The 23666-nt window shown below is 40.0% G+C and overlaps 1 protein-coding gene across 1 annotated transcript in view; it reads right to left on the bottom strand.

Moving 5' to 3' along the window:
- Positions 1 to 23075, bottom strand: part of SLC35F2 (solute carrier family 35 member F2) — a 49374-nt gene extending 26299 nt beyond the window's left edge. The window contains exon 1 of the mRNA XM_082660798.1: positions 22951 to 23075. Within this exon, the coding sequence (XP_082516924.1) occupies positions 22951 to 23060 (110 nt within the window). The 5' untranslated portion in view covers positions 23061 to 23075. The remainder of the gene's footprint in view (positions 1 to 22950) is intronic.
- Positions 23076 to 23666: the final 591 nt, after the last annotated feature.

Here is a 23666-nt window from a genome sequence, read left to right as displayed (position 1 = left end):
ATTCACTTTGTGTCATTGTCCCCAACCACATACTTCCCTCTGGAATCATGTGTGGAAGGGTACCTGGCCAAGGAAATGGTTCCAATTTTCTGGTATTTCATTGTTTAATGACCTCATTTCTTTAAACTTCTCCTCCTCTCTTCCATGGAACAAAGTCTCAGAATTGCTAGATTTTGTTGCTAATGCCCACTTTTTTAAGTTGAGGAAACTGTGGCCCAGAAGAGGGGTGTGTCTTCCCTAAGATCATCTCAGGAGCAGAGTCTGTGCACAAATTGTCTGACCACTGAACATCTGCTGTGCCCGCTATACAACATGGTCTTAGGATAGTAAGTGAGGTCATCTCTCACGGCTGATATCTTCTTACCTCCTGTACCTCTTTGTCCTCACTCACCTTTCCCTACATTCATCTCCTTACCCTCCTTCACTTCTCCAAGATTTTATAACAGAGCTTATATTAGGAAACACCTTCTTCAAAGGATCCCTGCACCTCACCTTGCAGTCAGGAAACAAAGGGTCTAGCCTAATTTCCCTGCTACCAGTATTAACACTGTTTCTCCGTATGTCAGGAGGGCATTGGATGTCCAAAGTACAGGACACTAAAAAGCTAATCAAGGGGCTGATAACTTTATCAAATTCAGAACATTCTTTGCAGAACATAATGGGCTCAAAAGCAATAATAAATGTGAAATATGTGAGAATAAGAAATGTGGAAGCAGTAAGCCCTGTTCACAAATTGAGAAAATTCCTCTAATAAGCTCACATTTACATTAAAAAATAGCACAATTAAGCAAGCTGTCCTCCAACTATAAAGTATAACCATCTTCTAAAAAAAAAAGTCATAAATTGAGTATGGAGATTTAAAGTTACAGGAATGCACTTCTCTTGGCTCCAAATCATAATGACCTCATCTATAATGGAAGAGGAAGAGAGCAAGAATGAGAGCAAGTTAGAAAGACAGAAAGAAAGAGAAACTGAAGGGGGTGGAGGCTGAACAAGGGCGAAAGAAGAGAAAACCACTCAGACTCGTAGAGATACCATAGGCCTCAAAACAATTTTTGTTACTTATGGCTTCCTATTTAAGCATTTGGATTTCACAAGGTCCTAATGCATATGAATTCTGAATTAAACAAAGGGACTCTCTCTACACCTTAATAAAATCTGTTACTCTCTAAGGGAAGCTGACAGAAGCAACATGCATCTAACCATAGGACATATCCTGCCACTGTTTTTCAAACGGAACCTCCACTGAAGTGAACTTCAATGGCAGGATATGATCCAACTCCAAGACATATTTTCCAAGGCAGCTTCATGCTGTGGGAGCCGGGACACCAGAAAGCAGGGCAAACAAGTCATGGATCATCAGGGGTAGGGGTGGGAAAACACGTAGAAAATAAACTAAATAACATCACTTCTGACCACATTACTATCTGGATATATTGTATGAATTTAAGGAATAAAAGAAGAAAAGACTTTAAGGCATTTTATTTCCCCCCTTCTTTCTTCCAGAAAAGCTAAAGTACGTATTTTAACATCCCTTCCATTTCAAAACACATACTCATGCACATGCTTTCCAATGAAACTATAACTTCTTTTATTCATTTAATCAGTCAGTAAACTCTTCAGTCATGTACTTACTAAAGTTTCTTGGGTGCCTAATATGTGCTAATAAGCACAGGGAATTTAGAAGGCCCATGTATTTCATGGTCCCAGGCCCACTTCTCTCCAGAACAGGTCAGCAGGCTCTTGCTGTGTGCCCTGAAAAAATACCATATCCCTCTATCCTAGCACCTACCATGCTGCTTGTGGTTCTTCTTCCTCCAGGACTCTAAGCTCCAGGAGGACAGGGACATTATATTCTCCATGAGTAACACAGTGCCTGGCACAGAATAAGTGCTTCAAGGATATTTGCCATTGTTGAACGTGCTAAGGAGCTTTCTGTCTAGTCGAGGAAACAGACCTCACAACACAGAACCACAATAAAATGGGAAAGTGTCAAAACAGAGTTGTATGCGTGGCCAGGGTAAGGAAAAGTCAAGACTGCCTGGAAAACGTTCACAAAGAATGAGACACTTGATCATAGACCAGAAAGGTGAACAATTTCCAGGAAGATTCAGGAATGAAGGATTTTTGCCTAATTCAAACACTAGCTTTACATAAAATATACACAAGACACAATGACAGGACTGATTCATTTATTCAGCTCTCCTTCATTTGGAATGTCAGGTTAGATTGATAGTCCTTTACCTGGGGGTACATTTAAAAATCATTGGGAGCTTTAAAACAACACCAGAACTAAGACATCAGCCCAAACGAGTTGAATCACATTCTTAGGAGGTGGCGTCCAAATATCAGTCTACTTTAAAAGTCCCCTAGATGCATCTAATACACAATGAAGATGACAAACCACTGAATTATTTGAGGAAAAAAAAAAGTGTCAAATGACTGATACAATGCATTGTTTGAATGCAAATCACACATTTTTGTTCACTTTATGTCTCAAATCCGTGCTGCTAGGTTGTACATTATCATCTAAAGGCAAGATTTAGTATCAAAGCTAAAAGACATCTATGGAGCCGTCTCCTTGGGGAGATTTTTAAATCTATCATACCGCCATCTGTAAATACCCGGGATAGAATAATAACTTGAGCACTTCTATAAAAATCCTATTACAGGGGCTTCCCTGGTGGCGCAGTGGTTGAGAATCTGCCTGCTAATGCAGGGGACATGGGTTCAAGCCCTGGTCTGGGAGGATCCCACATGCCGCGGAGCAACTAGGCCCGTGAGCCACAACTACTGAGCCTGCGAGTCTGGATCCTGTGCTACTCAACAAGAGAGGCCGCGATAGTGAGAGGCCGGCGCACCACGATGAAGAGTGGCCCCCGCTTGCCACAACTGGAGATAGCCCTCGCACAGAAACGAAGACCCAACACAGCAAAAATAAATTAATTAATTAATAAACTCCTACCCCCCAACATAAAAAAAATAAAATCCTATTACAAATCTGGAAAGAATAAATCATCACATTTAGCACATAGATTATCCAGCGTCTATTAGTAGAGTATTTTAAATTAGACTGGAAGGAAGCTAAAATATGATAGTTTTTCTTTATATAGTGAGTAGCAGCCTAGATGACCTGTTATATTCTTTCCTTATCTACATTTCTATGATTCAAAAATTTAGCCATTAGTGTATCATCTAATGCTAATAAGCATAAGTAGCTAGCAGTTTTGAAGAACACACATTCTGATGTAATAAAGGCATATTCAAAACTCAAAGTGGCCAAGCAAGCCAAATTTCAAAGAATAGAAAGAGCAGTAGTATATATTATTACCTCAAAAGGAAGGCAAGTAGGGAAAGGTAATTTTCTTTTTCCCCCGTTGGATTATGCCTTACTCATTGTAGATGCTCAGTAAATATATACAGACTATTCACTGCAGCACTATTTATAATAGTGAAAATCTAAAGAAAAAAACCTGTATGTCTAAAAATATTGTTGCAGGAAAGAAAGTGAGCACAAGAGGATGGTCATGTCCCTGGTCTCAGGCGAGTCCCTGGGACGGCTGCCAAGTGTGGGTTCTTAGCTTCACACAGGAAAGAATTCAAGAGTGAGCCATAGTGAAGTGACAGAAGGTTTATTCAGGGAGATACACCCTCCATAGACAGAGTGTGGACCACCTCAGAAGATGACAGGCACTAGGGTATGCAGTTGTCAGTTTTTATAGGGGTGGATAATTTCATAGGCTAATGAGTGGGAGGATTATTCCAACTATTTTGGGGAAGAGGTGGGGATTTCCATGAATTGGGCCACTGCCCACTTTTTTGCCTTTTATGGTCGGCCTCGTAACTGTCATGGCGCCTGTGGGTGTGTCATTTAGCTTGCTGATGTATTGCAATGAACATATACTGAGGTTCAAGGTCTAGTGGAAGTCAATTACCCACCATCTTGGACCCAGTTCGTTCTAAACGGTTTACGTCGTGTCCTCAATGGCTGTCATTCTTTTAAAGGTTGTGCCCTGCCGCCTTCCTGTCTCAGGGGACTAGCTTAATAAACACAAAGGAATACCGTGCAGCTATAAAAAGCAAAGTAAATATCTCTATACACTCTATAAAATGACGGCCAGGAGATACTAAAAAAAGAACCAAATGAGGAGGAAAATGGGTATGGAATGCAAACATTTACCTATATTTGTTAGTATTTTTAAATGAAAACAGGTAACTTTTTACAGTTACCTATAGGTCAGGAGAGAGAGAAAGTAAGAGGTACATTATGTCTGAATATGTCTTGTTTTATAGATTTGTCTTAGGAGCCATGTATTTTACATAATTATCAAACAAAAATTAAATTTTTTTAAAAGCTACATATAAAATTAAAAACAAAATTTTAAATGAACTTAAGGATGTCTTAAGTTGGTGGCAAAACCAAATAGAAAGGAATTATTTCAAGCGACTTTAAAACACACTAATTTGACAGTACATTCCTAATAGAATATACCATAGAAACAATAAGAACTGTAAAATATCTTAAACTTTTTAGAGGTAGTGTTGATATTATTTTGAGACTGTGTGCATACTGTGGAATAAAGCAAACAAGAAATGATATTAATGTATTGATTTTGGGTACAGGAAAAAGGAGATGAAGATGTAAGACTGAAGAGGTTATATTAAAAACCCTATGGTTCTGAACTTTATTAAAAGTTAGAATTAACTCAAAGGGCAATCCCTCCCTTCCTATACAAATTATACCTCAGGGTAATGAGTTAATGACAGGGAGTTTGTAGAAATACTTATATAATAAATAAAAATGGAATGACAGAAATAGAATATCATTTTACAACCCCTAATAAAATAATAATCTAGGCAATAAAACTTGATAGCTCCTAATATAACAACAACAACAATAAAGACAAGCAAACGTTATGCATCTCCTGAAGATAATACACAATATCTATGAAATAGTCTTGCCAAAAATGTAGGACCACAGGGTTTTTAACAGGGGTCCACTGATCAGGTCCATGAAAATATTCTGGGAAATACATGAACTTGGATGGGAAAAAAATACATCACAATACGTTCCCTTCGATTGTGAACGTGGGTAACAAACTGTAGAAGTATTAGCAGTACCTATGACTTTGCTGCCAAAGAATTCACAGATATTTTCATATCATATGACAACTGTTGCTGAAATTTCAAAATATCATCACTACTCCAAAATCATGGTAAAGACCCATTGTGAGATCTTGTTATTTAACGTGTTTTTTTTTAAAGAAAAGAAGCACATATATTAACATCATAATATGTTTTAATAGTTTAATACCTAAACAGATGTAATGTGTTTCCACTATAATCCTATATATTTTATTTTCTGCATTTAAAAACAGTATTCTGAGAAGGAAATACTGTACATCCACCAGAAAGATACAATCAGCAAAACTGAGAGTGTGGAAAACTCTCCATGACAAATGAACTGTTTCTTCAAAAATAAACTGCAAGAAAAAAAAGAGCCAAGAAAAGAAAAAGACAACAACAACAAAAAAGAGCCAAGAGGAAGAGGAAACGTATAGAAGAAAAAGATGTAGATATAACAATCCGTTGAAATGCATGGGCCTTATTGCATCTTGGTTTAAAAACACTATTTTTAAAATTAAGCTATAATTGGGGAAATCTGAACATGGACAAGATATATGATAGTAAGGAACTATTGTTAATTTTTAGGGGGAATAATGGTACTATGACTACGTTTCTTAAGCCCTTATCTTGCAGAGATCAATACTGAAATATTTATGCATGATATTATATGATGCTTGAGATCTACTTTAGTATAATCCAGAAGGGGTGAAGTGGAGCAGTGCAAATGAAATGAGTTGATAATTATTGGGTGATGAGTACATCACAGCAGGTAATAGTCTCTATTTTTATTTAAACGTTTCCATATTTTTTAAGCCTAACAGAACCCCCACATTTACCCATGATAAACCCAAACATCACATTTACTTACTTTCAGTTACCAACTAAGCATGGTAATACTCATTTTCTCTTGCTTATCAGAAGTTTTAGTGTCTGATTAGTTAAAAGAGAGAGAAGGAAAAATAAATTCATTATTACTTAACAAATGCAATTTACAGGAGTTTCAATATACATTAATTCCTGGCAGAGAAGTAATGAAAAGGGGTTTATAATGGAGGAAAACCCTAAAGATTGCTGATCTAATAAAATGTCTCACATTATACACTACTTAGTATGTGTTTAGCTCCCCAGGTAGGTTGTAGGCTACTAAAAGGCAGAAACAATGTCCTATTCATCTTTGTTTATCCAGTATGTGAATCAATACGGGCAGGCTGAATTGCTGTAAAGGTAAAAAATGCCAGGAGAGAGAGGCTTCCCTGGTGGTGCAGTGGTTGAGAGTCCGTCTGCCCATGCAGGGGACACGGGTTCGTGCCCCGGTCCGCGAGCGTCCCACATGCCGCGGAGCCGCTGAGCCTGCGCGCCCGGAGCCTGTGCTCCGCAACGGGAGAGGCTACAACAATGAGAGGCCCACGTACCGCAAAAAAAAAAAAAAAAAAAAAAAAAAATCCTTTCTTTCTATGAAAACCTGTAAAGTGAAGGGACCAGAAGAGAACATAACATTAGAAGACTTTTTTGACTCCTCATTTTGAATCCTTGTGCTAATGTTGATTCACAGCTCACCTTTGCTTCTCCCCCAACCTCCTTATTACCTGCGATTCTCAGCTGACAATTCAAGGTTTCCAAACTGCTGACTTAAAGCTCCCTGGACTCGCCAATGGGGCATCCATCATCATCAAATATTATTTATTTATTACATTCACATAAATGGACCCCATCAGAATACCTAACTTTATGTTTTTTATAGTGCCTCACAATTTACAAAAACTTCTCTCTACTCTCTTTGATTTTTGATCCATTTGACAGTGCTGTGGAGTTACAGACGAAGAAACCAAGACTGAGAGAGGTGAAATGGGTCACTTAACCGATGTTGTTCAAAAGTGGCAGAATTAGGTACAAAATACAAAACCCCAACACTAAGTAGAGTGCTTCTGCTAGCCCACCATGTTCCCTCCTACATGATTCTGTTAAAATAACTTCAAAGTAGAGGATTAATCTCTTCTTTTTTTCCTATAACCAAATGTTTGATGACAATGGATGAGGCTGCAAAAATACAGGTTGGTGCCATCTCTCTATATAAATGCCTGACTTCTTATGTGATCATTGACTATGTCTTCAATATTATATTTCCCCATATTTTTATAATAGATAAAATATTCCATAATAACTGCAGACTGGGTTTGCATAGAATTAAATCAGTTATCATAGAATTATGATTATTTTACATTTTACTTGGAATTTTGTATACAAATATATCCTAACACACACCAAGCAATTTAATAAATACTATGCACACTACTGAAGTATATAACCTTCTGCAATACCTGGCAACTTTCATCATCACAGTATCATCCCACAGCCAATAAAAGAGAAGGCTACCAATATCAAGCCCTCTAGAAAATCAGAGTTAAGCAGAAACACACACACACACTCATCCTCACATAAATAGAGAAGTGTGGAGAGAGAAAAGCATTTGAGGTATTTGAAGGTAACTGCACCTGTGGAGTAGAAAGCTGCAGCTTGTTCAAGGGAGATGATCTCAGGGATGATCAAATCAAGTTAATAACTGTGTCTTTTTTCAGAAGAGGGGTAGCCTTTGCAGTAGTACACCACTCCTACCTAGAAACTGCTTAGTGGAAATAGTCCACAAGGCAGGCAATTGCAATAACCCATGGTGACCTTTATTACCATCTTCTTAATGGTATCCTTTTCAATTCAGCAAATATTTTTTTACTTCCTGACAGTATGTCAGGCTCTGGGAATATAGAAAAATAATAGAGAGCCTGCCTTCATGAAATTCACAACACAGCAGTGAAGAAAAACAGTAAAGAAACAATTGGGATGGGACCTAACCTAATTTGAGATTTCATGCAAGGCTTTCCTCATGAAGTAATATTTCATCTGACACAAAGAATGAAGTCAAGTTGCTCAGGTTAACAGAAAGGGAATAGGAACTGCTGTTCTGTTACCCGAAAACTGGGTTCACTTCTTAGTGGGTTTTGAGCTAAAAGACACTGCCAAGCCAAAGAGTGGGAGAAGGAAGGATTTATTACTTGCAGCAAGTAAGAACAACAGGTATCTTTCCCAAAGCAGTGTCTCCCCAACAGCAAAATTGGGGAAGTCTGAAGCTGAGGGTATATGCATATTCATGAAGGGGCTTGAGCAGAGAAGAATTCAGCATAGAATTGGGACAAAGGTTGACAGAGTCCAAGCTTTAGTTGACCGAAATCTCGTGGGTCAGAAAAGCTCAACATCATCATTCCTTAGGTTCCAGCTGCACTAGGCAGGGGGTGGGGTTGGGGGGCTCAATTCTGTAAAACAGCCCAAGAATGTGCTTCAGGCTATCTTTACCATTGAAACAGAACTGAGAGCCTTTATGACTGATTTATTCTTTGCTACTGTTACTTCTCTTGCCTAAGAACTCATTTGTTTTTTTGTTCCCTTAAGATCACTAATTACTGAGACCTGTTCAAGGGCATTGTGTCCAGGCTTAGATCACAAAATGGCTTAGGTCTTTCTCTAATGTCAAGAAAGCCATGCCTGGTTCTCTTTCTCCAGGGACCCCCTACCCTATCCGCTTATAGGGTCTCAGCAGAGGGAATGGTATTGTGAATTCTCCAGCATGCCTGGAGCCTAGAGATGCAGCTCATCCAAAGAAATTAGCAGCTACCAAATCTCTTTCAAACCTGTGGTACAACCTGAAAAGAGTACCAATTCTTGGTTGGTTATTTCAAACACTGATCATGTGCAGAAGGTGTGGGTTAGATGAGCTGAGAAAAGGTTTAAAAAAGGTTTCCTTGACATTTTATGAATTATTGCTTACATTTTTACCAGCATCCAGGTGGTGTTTGTGTTCTAAAGCTGTTTTTTTTTTTATTGGAACTAATTTTAGACTCTATCACCAAATGTAGTAGGCAGAATGATGTCTCCCCAAAACTGTCCATGTCCTAGTACCCTGGAACCTGTGAATAGTTCACCTTACATAGTGTGATATTATGATATAAGAAATACATATTTTAGTCTTGTTTTCTGGCCAGATCTTAAAACCCTTGTAATTTTCTAAATGATAAGAGTGAAAAGCACCTTTTTTTGTTTGTTTGTTTGTCCCCAATTCCTGAAATAGCTGCAGAGTGATAAAGGTGAAAGAATCATCTTTTGTTATTCATAACAGGCCCTCTTCAACCACACCAGAGTTTATGTTAATAATATGACTTTAAGAAAGCCCCTAAGGATGGAGGACTGGCTGCCAAGGGAACCAGCCAGTGATTAGAGGGCTGGAACTTTCAGCTCCACCCCCAGGGAGGGGAGAGGGGCTGGAGGCTGAGTTAATCACTAATGATCAATGAGTTAATCACTCGTGCCTACATAACGAAGCATTCATAAAATCCCTAACCAAGGTTTTCAGAGATCTTCCAGGTCGGTGAACACATTGGGGTGCTGGGAGGGTGATGTACCTGGAGAGGGCATGGAAGCTCCATGCCCCCTCCTCCATAGCTTGCCCTATGCATTTCTTCTATCTTACTGTTCCTGAGTTGTATCTTTTTATAATAAACTGGTAATCTAACAAGTAAACTTTTCTTGAGTCCTGTGAACCACTCTAGCAAATTATCAAACCCGAGAAGGAGGTTATGGGAACCTCTGATTTATAGCTGGTTGGTCAGAAGTACAAGGTGACAACCTGGGACTTGTGAGTGGTGTCTGAAATGGGAGGTTGGGGGACGGGGGCAATCTTTTGGGACTGAGTCTTTAACCTGCGTCATCTGCACTAGCTCCAAATAGTGTCAAACTAAATTGTAGGACACCCAATTTGTGTCTGGAGAGTTGAAGAATCGGTTGATGTGAGAAAACCACGCACCCCCACCCTGACATTTGTTGTCAGAAGTTTTTTTCCTTTTACATGGCAAAAGGGACTTTGCAGATGTGATTATGGTTAAGTACATTGAGATGAGTCCTTAAAAGGAAGAATCTTTCCCATCTGTGGTTGAGGAAGGTATGACTACAGAAGAAAAGTCAGAGAGATGCAAAGTGGCTGGCTTTGAAGATGGGGAAGGGGCCAAAGGCCAAGGAATGCAGGTATCCTCTAGAAACTGAAAAAGGAAAAGAAATCCACTCTCCCTAGAGCCTCCAGAAAAGAACAAAACCCTGCTGACACCTTGCGTTTAGCCCAGTGAGACCTGTGTCAGATTTCTGCCCTAAGGAACTGTAAGATAATAAATCTGTGTTGTCTTCAGTTACTAAATTTGTGGTAATTTGTTATGACAGCACTAGAAAACTAATACACCAAGTCAACTTAGTTGCATATGACACTTAAAATCATACTTGAATCATAATATTATTTAACTATTTACATTAATCTCAATGAATGGCCTTAGTAACAAGATAATCACATCAAGTAAAAAGCCTATTAAGTAACTTCAGACAAAGTTGATCAGGAGCCATCCTGGATTAAAACACTTTCATCATTTGCTGGGAAAAAAATGAAACCATGCCATCAAGACAGAATCTACCAAACTAGATTTATTCAAACCAACAAAAGTAAAAATTGGAAATCCAGTGATTTCCTTACATATTATGTCCTGCATGATTCCTAGGTAGTCAAGAATACAAGGGAAACATTAATACTCACTGTCTATACAATAAAAGGGAGACAAGTGTCAGTCACTGTATTGAGCTTTTACATATATTATCTTACTGGATTTTCATACAAACCTAAAATGTAGGCAAAATTTTGCAAAAGTTCAAAGTTTTTTAACCAAGTTGATATGACAAACAGATAGTAACACTAGATTAAAATCCAAACAAGATTCTAAAGCCTGTGTTCTTTCCATTCCTCTATGCTAAGAAAATCAAATAATTGTGGGAAGAAAGATAGTAAGAAGGGTGCCCAGTTCCAGAATCATGTCCTCTCAACTCCTACGGCATTTGCATTGTAAACTTCCTTCCCATTTTCTACATCCTGTCTGTAGTGTTTTATATGCCTGTTGTATTTGTTTTACTAGATTATAAATGCAGAAACTGTCACGGATATTTTTGTGCCTCCCCCTTATATACATATCCACACAATATCTAGTACTGTTATTATTGTTGTTGTTACTATTGTTACCATTACTATTATTACTGTTACCACTGTTATTGTTTACAGTAGTAATAACAATATCTGACACTTGTTGAGTGCACATTATGTACAAAGCACTGTTCTAACAATTTCACAATTTCATAATCCTAATGCATTTAATCCTCCCAATAATCCTAAAGGTAGGTACTATTTTTTTTTTTTCTGTCCACGCCATGCAGCATGTGGGATCTTAGTTGCCCAACCAGGGATCCAACCCGTGCCCCCTGCAGTGGAAGCATGGAGTCTTAACCACTGGACCACCAGGGAAGTCCCAGGTAGGTACTACTTTTATAGCTCTTTATAGATAAAGAAACTGAGGCACAAGACATTAAGCAACTTGCCCAATATCACACAGCTAGTAAGTGGTAGAACCTGGAGAGCAACCCAAGCAGTGTGGCTCATAATCATTGTTATATTGGAAGTACAGTAGCCCCCTCCCCTTTATCCATGAGGGATACATTCCAAGAACCCCAGTGGAAGCCCAAAAACGTGGATAGTACTAAACCCTATATATGCTATGTTTTTTCCTATACCTACATACCTACGATAAAGTTTAATTTATAAATGAAGTTAACAACAGTAACTAATAGAATAGAGCAATCACAACAATATACTGTTATAAAAGTTATGTGAATGTGATCCTTCTCAGAATATCTTATGGTACAAATTTAATGCCTTTAATGCCTTTTCCATCTTAACTGAGCATTTATTACACACTGCGGCTGTAGCTTTTGCAGTTTAAGGTGCTGCAGCAACACTAGCACACATTTCTTTTTCCTTCTTCACAACTTCACATCTAGAAGATTTGTTCTTACCATATATCTTAGCAACCTCAGCTGACAATTTTTTTCCTTATTAAGTAGAGAACTTTCACCTTTTCAATTAAAGAAAACACTTTATGGCTTCTCTGTGGTATATCCAAATTGCCAACATCACTACTCTTTCATTTGGGGGTCATTTTTAAGTAAAGTAATGGTGACTTGAACACAAGAACAGTCAATCTGATAACCAAGATGCTACAAGTGACTAATGGGCAGGACACGCAGGACAAAGGGATGATTCAAGTCCCAGGTGGGATGGAGCAGACGGCACAGGATTTCATCATGCTACTCAGAGCAGCACGAAATTTAGAACTTATGAATTGTCTATTTCTGGAATTTCCATTTAATATTTTCAGACCTCAGTTGACCATGTGTAACTGAAACTGAGGACAGTTGGGATACTACTTGCATTTATTATGAACTCAAAAATCCTTTATTATTATCCTAACAAAAGTGAGGTGGCTTAATAAAAATAACTGTGTGTCAGGTGCCATACTAAGTGCTTATATATGTTGTTTCATTTAAATCTCACAAAAACTTTTGTAAGAAAGGGATTACAAGTACAATTGAATAGGTGAGAAACTGAGTTTTAGCTGTTCAGTTTGTATTTTCTCATGCTACACACTGCCTCCCTGATAAGAACAAAAATAAAATATACAATATTGAGGATTATAATACCATACAGGGAGACCAACTGATACAAATTACCTTGCATCTCTAACAATGGGCATTAACACACTCATTTGATTATATGTTCTACAATTAATTATTTTAATAAGGGGTGTTCTAATGAAAATAAGATGACATAAAATCTATTTATGATATCCTCCCTCTGTCCTCCAATTTTTGATTGGCTGAAATAAGAAAGTCTGAAACACATATTCAACTCACCTATTCTCTTTGGACACAGGTCAGAGAAACTTGAGTCCTACAGCCTACAAGAGGGGAGGGGGCAGCACTAAACTGTGGGCAACATGTAGAGGATATGGCCTCTACCTCCAGGATTCTCCCTCTCCCCAGTCTCCTGTGTGAGAATTCTAAGAGGGGCACCAATGTGAACACCCTCCAAAGGCTAGGAACAGGAGCTCCAGGAGGGCTGACAATTTGGGCTCAGGGATGGGGGAAGGGTAGATTCAGAAGGATGGGATTAGTATTGGGTAATGAGTGTGCTGCTGTTTCAAGAGTCTAGATGACTAGAGTTTATGACCCTGTGACAGATGTACAGCCCTCTCTCTACCCAGCCCAGTCTGGCAAATGCATGGAAGAAAACAGACTAACCCTGTTCTCAATGGGCAGCCAAGAAGCCACGACCCATAAAATTTTTAATTGCTAATACTGCCTGCCCATTGAGGCTGAGGCTGAATAGGAAGTTTGAAGAAGTTTTTTTTTTTTTTTTAACCATTGGAAAATCTAAATGTACATCCCTTGTGGATTATCAAACAAAAATACAGACTTCAAAACTTGAGGGTTTGGGGTTTTTTTCTGTTTTGTGTGGTTTAAACTGTAAAATGTAATTCTCAAATGAAGATAATCATCTGGTCTGCAGTTAGAAGAATGAAATCAACAGTGAAAGCAAAGCACAAATAAAGAGACAGGCAGAGAATCCCACTGTGGTTTGGGTTCCTGCCTCCAGCTGCTTCTCTGCTCTCTGTGGTTTGGCACTTTTACCCTCCTTGAACTCTGTGAAGTCATAAACCCTCTATTTTACCTACAACAGTGGTGAGCTGGATTTCTCTGCTAACAATCAAACTAATACACTATTTAAACACCAGCCAGGCACCAAAAGAAAACAGGAGTCTAAACCTGAATTAGAAAGTTCCTGAGGACTGGGCCTGGGAGGCAAATGGAGGTGTAAGGGAGATTTCCTGTGAGTCATGTGAGTCTTTCAACACTCCACAGGCCTCAAACCAGAAAAACTCATTCCCCTCCTTAATCTGACTCATTTGCTCCTAATTTACACCTCCCAACTCTCAACTACTCTCAGCCTTTTCAACTGAACCCCCACTATCAGGCAAGGAGAAGTAAATGAGCATTAGTGGGGAACCTGATACAAGCCCCAATGTTTTCAACTCTCTGGTGGTATCTTTAAAATCTATATAAATTGCATTGTGTATAGAGACACTATTTAATATAAAAGTAATAGCAAAATATGGGTATTTCACAGGTAATATGAGTATTTCTCAAAAGTGGAAACAAATAAGGCCAATAAACATACACAGAGACCCAGCTTCATTAGTGATCAGGGATATGCAAATTAAGAGATACTCTTTTACATTCATCTGACTGTCAAAAATTTTAAAGTCTGATAATATCAAGTGTTAGAAAGGTTATTTGTTTCACAGGACCTCTCATACTCAGCTAGTGGGAGTGTAAATTGATACAACCACTTTGGAAAAAGTTTGGCATTATTTTATAAAGTTGAACAATCACATACCCTATAATCCAGTAATTCCCCTCCTAGATGTATGTATATGTGCATGTGTGTGTATAAAAGAAGCTCTTACAAGTGATCAATAGGAGCCATGTAGAAGAATGCTCACTGTTCACTATTGCAAAAAACAGAAAAAAGCCCAAATGCCCATCAACAGAATGAGTAAATAAAGTGTGGTATACTCACAGGAAAGAACATTATATGAAGCAAAAGGGAGTGTGTTGCAGCATAAGGTAACAATATGGATGAAAGTTAGCAATGGGTAAAAAAATCCCAACAGATTATATATAGAAATACATAGAGGTACCAAACTATATCAAAATGAGAGCAAGGAAATGGTGAAAGGAGGATTCAGGATGGTGATTATCTTTGGTTGGGGAAGAAGGGATATGAAGGAGGAGATGACTAATAGGTAGATTAAAATTACCTTTAAGGCTGGTTGTAGGTATACAGGAACTTACTGCACACAAAAAAATTAACTTATTCATGGGCCAACAACGAAAGGGTGTCATGAGCCAGGGATTATGATTAATCCACTTCTGTGCAACTGAAATCTAAAAAATAAATTAAATGATGCCCCAGAAAGAGCATTATATTTATCGTGTGACTTTATATACTCTCTGGCACCCCAAGGCGATACAAATAACCCAGAGCAAAAACCCTAGGGAGTAAATTTTCCAAGTCCTTTTTTTTCTGTTTATTGCCCAGCTCATAGGAGGCAGGGTCACCACACTGGTTAGTAGCACAGGCTCTGTGGCCAGACTGACTTGATGGAGGAGATGAAACCTGGTTGCTTTCCTTACTACTGTGTGACTAATCCTGTTAGGGAATACGATTTAACCTCTCAGTGCCTCAGCTTCCAAATGTGTTCAGTAGGCTGGCAATGATAGTATAATACTTACTGCAGAGTATTATTGTAAGGATTACATGAGTTAATCCACATGAGGTGCTGGAATAGTGAAGTTGCTCTAGGTATACTAAGTAAACTTTACTCAACAAAGATTAGCTTTTATTATTTTTTTTATCTCTGGCTTGATACCACAGTGAAAAGCTTAAGAAATATTCTCCTAAACTCTTTTGTTCAGTACTGCTCCGGGAAGCTCTAAGCTTCAAGCTCTCAATAATACTAGCCTCAAGCTCTCAGTAGGATTTGTTGGACTGAAAAAACTGAGTTAAAACGTTCCTTAAATACTCTGGTTTCCAAGAAATGACTAGAAAGAAGTTTGGGACTCAAAGGTGGTTTCTCATGGAATCTTTCTCTGCATCATTAGCATAAATAACCAAGTTTTTATGACATATTACTTATCTGATGACTTTAATTAACATAGACTCCTGTAACCATCCAAAAAAATGTCCCAAAATTTGTGGACTTAAAGTTTTTATAATTTATTAAAATAAAAACCATTTAAATCTTTATACAGGGCCTATTTATACTTTCACTACGAGCAATTCTAAGAAACTGGGTTACCTGGTTTCTACAGCATTAACAGGTTAGAAGTCATAATTTAGTAAGAATGCAGACTTTCAGAGATATGCTCAGTAATACAGAAAAAAATCATGTGTGAAAACTGTCAGAAAGAAGTCAGAAAAAAATAAGACAAAAAATTAACCTCTGATTATATTACAACCACTCAGAATAATAATTTTAATCATCATAATCATCATAATGGGGCTTCCCTGGTGGCGCAGTGGTTGCAAGTCTGCCTGCCGATGCAGGGGACACAGGTTCATGCCCCGGTTTGGGAAGATCCCACATGCTGCAGAGCGGCTAGGCCCGTGAGCCATGGCCGCTGAGCCTGCGTGTCCAGAGCCTGTGCTCCGCAACGGGAGAGGCCACAACAGTGAGAGGCCCGCGTTCCGCAAAAAAAAGAAAATCATCATAATGATGATCCTGAATCATGAAGAAAAGGTGATATGTTGAATGCACTTTGTTTATTAAAAGGCAAGTAGTCTCATATATCTGTTTTAAATATACCATGAAGACTTCTAAATAATGGGTTTTTTTCCCTTGGTAAAATCTCCAGGATTAGTTGCAAATGGACCCACTAAGTAATTCAATGGGTTGGCCTACCCTAGAAAGTTGTTTGATACAAACCAATTAAATGTTGAAGAACTGCTGCCCAAAATTATGAATAAATTAATTAACAGAAGTGAGTAATCCATTACATAAACAGTGTCATTTTAATTGGGTTTAAAAGTAAATTTTAATACTTTAAAAGAGTGGGTCATAAGTTTTCTGTAAAATTCACCTGCATGAAATGATTCATTTTCTCTGATGTTCCTCAGTAAATAATAATATAAGGAAGCTTTATAACTTTTTAACAAACTTACCAAAACTTATATACACAAGCAGTTACCTTGAGAGCCAGTTCGCTTCTTCCACAGCTATGGCTAGTGAAAATTACCTTTTTTGTCATAATATGGTAAATGTAACGAGTTAGGAAACAGGTAACTGAAGGGCATAGAGGAAGGGCATCCAACAGAGTACAGCAAGGAGCCAGGGAAGAAGACTGCCTGACTTGATTCTGTCTACAAAGAGTCTTTAAGCAGCCATGAGGTCAGATAGGAAGGCATTCAAGAAGGGAGGTACAGGTGTAAAGATGCAGACAGCAAGGGACTCAGAGGCATGCCGTTATTGCTGGGCCGCCACATGAGAGATGGATGTTCTGGGAGATAAACTTGGAGAGGGAAGTGGGCCAGTGATAGGGGGCCTTACAGTTCACGTCAAGAACCTTGAGTTCTCACAAAAGGACAAATATTGCATGATTCCACTTATATAAGAGATCTAGAATAGTCAAATTTGTAGAGACAGAAAGTAGAATGGTGGTTACCAGGGGCTGAGGGGAGAGGGGGATGCAGAGTTAGTGTTTACACAGGTTCAGAGTTTCTGTTTGGAATAATAAACAAATTCTGGAAATGGAGAGCGGTGATGGTTGCACAACATTTTGAATATACTTAATGTCACTTAAAATGCTTAAAATGGTAAATTTTATGTTATATATATTTTACCATAATAAAACCCACTAAAAATATAATAATTGTGTTCAGGTAAAGAAGAAAATGAAGGAGGGAGGAGGGGAACAACAGCCAGAAGCAGTAGCAACAGCCACAGCTTGAGCTCCATCCAGTAACCAGTGGCTCTCAGTCTTGTTTTAGCTGCAGAACCCTTTCTTCAAACATCTTGCACAGAAGCCCAACTATAAACCAGGCAAAGCAACAGACTGGTGGGGGCCAGAGGCCAGCCCAGGAGCCACCAGCGTCTGTTTCCTAACTTGCCCCCATAATGGACCAAGAGGAGTCTCCAGGGAACCCCAAGAGCTCCCTCAATTTGCAAACCACTGATGCAGGTGATGGGAGGAAGCCAAAAGATTTCAGCCTGAACATGATGCAGTGAGATTTCTGAGACAGTACTGTAAAACAGTCTGGTTTGGAATCAAATGAAACTATTTCAACTCTGCCTCTCACTAACCATGTGCCCTCAGGCAAGTTACTTCTATGCTATAAAGGGACTAAAAAAACTTTTTATATAAGGACTGATGAAATGTTAGTAGGATACCTTGATAGGTGGTAAATTCTCATTTGATGGCAGCTATTGGTACCCTTTAATTTTATTTGACATTACTCTGGTTCCTGTGAAATAAGATGATTTAGGGTAGGTGGAGGCATGGATGGAAGCTACAACAAAAGTCCAAGTAATGATAAAGGCCTAAACTGAAGTAGTGATAATAAGGATTGGAGGGGAAGGTGGACTCCAGAAATATTCTGGAAATGCTGTCAAGATGGGAAATAAGCACTGGCAGCCATCTCATATTCCTCCAAATCAACCTGAAGAAAGGAGCAGAGATAAGCAGGAATAACCCAAAGGTTATTCCTAGAACTGGTCTGGGGGAGGGACAGGACTATACCCGGGGCACAGAACAGCCAGAGGCCAAGTGGAAGGCTTTTAATGTCAACCCTTACCTCTCCCCTACATTGCATTACTGCCTATCCCTTTAACAACTTCCTGCAGTGTTGAGAAGTTAAAAAGGTTCAGGCTTTCTAGCCAGGAGCCATTCCTCCACCCACCTCCCTCCAAGCTCCTAGGGCTAATGGGTTACAACCTAGAAAGACTGCCTCCTCCTTCTTCCAGAGCAGCTGGTGATAAAGCCATGGTCACAGAACAGCCTGATGGAGGGGTGCCAAACAAAAGCAATCAACAGTGGTTTTGTAATGCCCAAGGATTCTCCATTCTGGGATTCATCCCCTCCCTTCTACCTAAAGCCACCTGGAGGGACTTGGCCAGGCCTGGCCATTGACTCTTCCCCAGTACACAAGGGGACATGTATGAGAATGCTCACCAGTGTTGTTTGTGGCTGGGAGTTGGAAACTATCTGAGTGTCCATCACTGAAGGACCATGGAACCACAGATAGTTAGAAACAACAGGCTAGATCAGTGATTCTCAACAAGGGTCATTTTGTCCCCCAAGAAACATCTGACAATGTCTGGAAAGATTTTTGATTATCACAACTCAGAGGTAAGGAGGTGGAGAGAGTGCTATACTAGCATCTAGAGGGTAGAGGCCAGGGATACTGCTACATCCCACGATGTACAGGCCAGCCCCCAGAGCAAAGAATTATTTGACCCAAAATGTCAATAAGGCTGAGATTGAAAAACGATGGAGTAGAGGAACAAAACATGACTGGGTCATAAACATATAGTGCTGAATAGAAAAAAAAAATTTTTAAGAGATGTGATCTATTATAAAATTCCTATTTGGAATTAAGGATTCATATAGTCACATCTGGTATTCATTGTGTATGTATTTGCAAGGTAAGCGCTACACTTGGCAGAGAATACAATCGTGACCAAAACTAGATTGGATTCCTTACCTCCTGAAGTCTAGTAGAAGAAGCAGATATTAATTAATCTTGCAAATTTAAAGGGGAAGGGAGAAGATATTTTGGAGACTGGTAGGATCTAGAGCTCCCTAATCCCTCACTTGCAAAGGCCACAGAAAGTTCTTCAATTTACAGTACCTTTCAGGAGGGCTACATACCGGCTTAGGATTGTGTTGTGCACAGTGAGTGCTCAATAGATGTTTGTTGAGTGAATAGATGAAGGCTGTACAGTTAAACACCACTAAATGACTCCTTCCAAATTTCTGCGCCTTAACCTTTGAAATGAGGAAACCAAACAGAAAAGAAGAACCAAAGGGCCAGGCCCTTTACTAGACAGTAACAAGGAGTACACGTGTAGACTGACCAAATACTATTGTTCATTCCTCCTCAAGACTGTGCCCCCCTCAAACCAAGCTATTTGCAGTTCCTTGAGCAAAATACTCTTTGGCATCTCTAAGCCTGGACTGTCCTTCCTCACCTAGTCCACCTGGAAAACTCATTCATGCGTCAAATTCCCGATCACCTTCTCTGTCGAGCTCCCTCATGCTGGTGGACATGATCTCTGGCCTACTTTGTGCCATCTGTACTTTGTGCTCACCTCTACAGTACTTATCATAACTTCTTTTTTTTATGATGTTTTTATCATAACTTCTTACCATAATTTGATCATGAGTTCTCTGGGAACAGGAACTATATCCTATTCATCTTAATAGCACAGAGACTAGTCTAGAACCTAGAACATCATAGATGCTCAAGGTTTATCGAATGAAAGACTGAATGAATGAATACATGTCCTGCACTGTACTACGAAAAGAATGGGATAAAACCTATGCCCTCAAAAAGCTTACCATCTATTTGATGGGAAAAGGACAAATATGTGAAATAATAATTAACAATTTTTGCTAGAGATATAAATTTGATAGTCATTATAATAAACATGCATTTTTTCATATTTGAATTAGAGTATACATTAGGATATAATCTGCTAGATAGTATCCATACGATTAAATAAATATCCTCAGGTATTCCTGGAAATCCATATCCTCCTATCGTAGTATTTGTCATTTGAGTTGATAGCAATAAGTGACAAAAGCTGAAATTACAAGCAGAATCTACTTGGAAACATAGAGTGCTCATTATCATGAATGCCTGGCATGTAGTGGGTCCTCAATAAATTTTTATTGAACGAGTGACCTGATATTCTTAATCATAGAGAAAAAGTTATCTGTCTACTACTGAGGCAGGCATATCAGGAGTTGGTGTTACCTAGAATATATCCCTCTCATAATGAAAACAGAACCAGCTCAAGGTCCTAAACTTTTCCTCTGTTATTTAGTACCCAGTTGCCAAAAGAGGTATTATTGCCCCCTTTTGGTAAAACGAGTAGAAACCAGTTGTGTGGTCACAAACTATTCCTTTATATCCTATCCATATAGTGATAACACATCTACTTACCAACCTCTCTCCATCCCATAACGGTTAGGGATTCATGGAGCTAAACTCAAATTTAGGGGATGAGTTTTAATACTGAGAGTTTAAAATACCGAATATAAGAAGTCCTGGATATCAGGTAAACTGCATTTTTCTGATTGCTGGGTTAGACAAGGAGAAACTGCAAACAAGAATTCATGTTTGGATGGTTGCCAGAGGCAGGACTGAAAATCTTAATGAACAAAAGAGCTCAGCCAACCAAAAAAAAAAAAAAGCTCCAGCCCAAGACCCTCAGAATAAAGATCAATAAAGGGAAGACTGTAGAGAGTATGGCAGAATGGAAAGGAAGCCTCAAGAACCTTAGTCATCCCTCATTCATTCATTTATGGGGTTGTGGGAAATACAAAAATTTAAAAGACTTGATTTCTGCTGTTAAGGACTTCGTCCATCAGGAATGCAAGATACACATAAATAGCTATCACACAGGGAAGAAAGTAAAAATCCATAAGGGAGGCACAAAGAAAGTCTGTTCAGAGACAGAAGAAATCTTCTATCTAGGAAGCTATCAGATGTTCCTGGTAAAACATACCAGATTTTGAAAATATTAGAGCATTAGGAAAAAAACAATTATTGCTAATCCTTGTTATGTCTTGCTCAACTAATCCACCATATTGTCTGTCTCCTCATCAGGGTTGCTTCTCATCTCCTGAAGCAACACCACATCTTCCTATCACCCAGGAATGGAGGGCTGATGGTGGGTGTAAACTAACCCATGCATAGTACCATGAACAAGGCTGTCTGCCACTCCTGCGTAATCAGCCACTTAATCTCCACAATAACCCAACAAGGTAGGTACTGTTATTATCCCCATTCTACAAGTAAGAAAAGTGGGGCACAGAGAAGTTAAGTGACTTGCCCAAGGTCACCTAGCTGGTAAGTGGCACAAAAACAGGATTTGAGTCCAGAATCTGTACCCTTAGACATTACACTACACTGCCTCCCAGCTGAGAACTTATGGCTAAATTTATCAGACATACTGTATATAGCTGGATAATACAAGGTGATTTTTGGCCCTTTAAACACACACAGCTATTTAAAACTTATTTACATGAAAAAATACATACACCATTATTGATCTAGTTTTGAATATAGTATGACTTTTTAAGACAGTTTTCACAACCTTTAAAGGAAAATTCACTTTGTTAACCTTAAAAAAAAAAAAAAAAAAGGGTGCCAGCGTCCAGGAGTAGTTAAGCCCAGTTTAGACTGGGGCTGGCAGGCGCCACCCCTTACAGGTCATCGCATGGCCTTGGGGAAATTGCTTAGCCTTCTTTGTTTCTCCATCAGCAAAGCAGGGATAACAACAGTGCCATCTCATAAAATGGTATGGATTAAATGATAGTATCCATATAAATCGCTAAGCACAGTACGTGACATAGTGAATGCTCAGTGAACGTTCGCTTTCATTATTTAGATCCTGAGTTATCTGTATTTCCAGGATGCGAGTCGTCCAGTAACCACAGAAATGCTTTCCCTGTCCCAGAGTCTCTGCCGATCCCTTGAGCACATTTCTCTCTATTTTCCACGTAACACAGTGACAAGAGAAGCAGGCTTCCCTGGACCTCAGACCCGAAGGTGGCTACGTCGCCTCGCTCAGCCCGGGAAAGAGGCAGGCTCTGGATTTCCTCGGGGCGGCACCACAAAACTCAACACAGACTTCTCACTTGGGTGAACTCAACTGTTAGTGAGGGATCACCCGCCCACTCTGCCGGGCTCCGCAGCAGGGAATGTGGGCACCGGCGGCAGGAAGAGGAGCTCACCCACCTACCAAGCCCGAGACTGGGCACCCCTCCTTCACAGCATCCCTGGGGACTTCGTCCCCTCCCCGCTGGGAGGCCACTGGGGATTGACCTAACAATGCCAAGACAGTGAATTTCCCCTCAAATCCTCTGAAATACATCCCCACGATTTCTAAGAGGGAGTCAAGGGAGGGACGCCAAGAGCTTCATAAAGCCAGTAAACAGCTACATCCCTGCAGCACATGTTCAGCCGCCTGAACCAGCACCCCAGTGCTTGCCGCCGCCACTTGCGAACCCGGGAGCTCCCAGCAGCGCCGGCCGCCCAGCCGGTCGCCGTGCGCGGCCTCCACTCACCAGGTGAAGAGTTTGCCCTTGATCCAGAGCAGCAGGCTGGCGGACTCGCCCGCTGCTCCCTGCGCGTGCGGCTGCGGGCGGGCGGATCCCGCCGGCGAGGTGGCCTCCATGGGAGCCCCGCGGTCTCCGGCGCCCGGAACCCCTAGACGTGCCGGGTCCCGGAAGACGGGAGGCGGTGCCTGTGCTGCCGGTGGCGGCTCGGCTCGGCCAGTGAGTCCGCGCTGCCGGGCTCGCTCGCGTCCTTCTCGCACCGCGGCCGGCGGGCTCCTTCTGCGGCAAATCATTAACTGTCAAGCCCCTAGGGCCAGACAATACATTTGCAGATTGCAACCTGGCACCTCGGGGGGCCAGGAGCAGGAGGAGAAAGGGCGCTTTTTTTTTTCCACCTTGGCAGTCGAGCTTCACTGTTGGTTGACACCCAATATGCATTTCAAGTTCTTATGGTCCCTTACTTAAAATCAGCAAATGAGGTGAATCGAGGTTATGCCAGCGTGTACTAACTTAAGAAGCAGTGATTTAGCTACTGCCTGACCTTTGCTAACTGGGAAGGTCTGGCTGACCCCTCTCTTGACCTAGTCTCCCTCCCTCTGACTAACTTATAAAAGATATTTCCCATCTAATAGAACTGAAGACGCCTTAGTTCTGTGTTTCTTGTTTTCGCAAAACATAGGTAAAATCCTATGTTTCCTATCCGTAAAGGGATGCCGGAAACATGT

The sequence above is a fragment of the Grampus griseus genome, assembly GCF_964374135.1.
Source record: "Grampus griseus genome assembly, chromosome: 8".
Taxonomy (NCBI): Eukaryota; Metazoa; Chordata; class Mammalia; order Artiodactyla; family Delphinidae; genus Grampus; species Grampus griseus.
The sequence above is the reverse complement of the archived record's forward strand: the minus strand, read 5'-3'. Positions and strand labels throughout refer to the sequence as shown.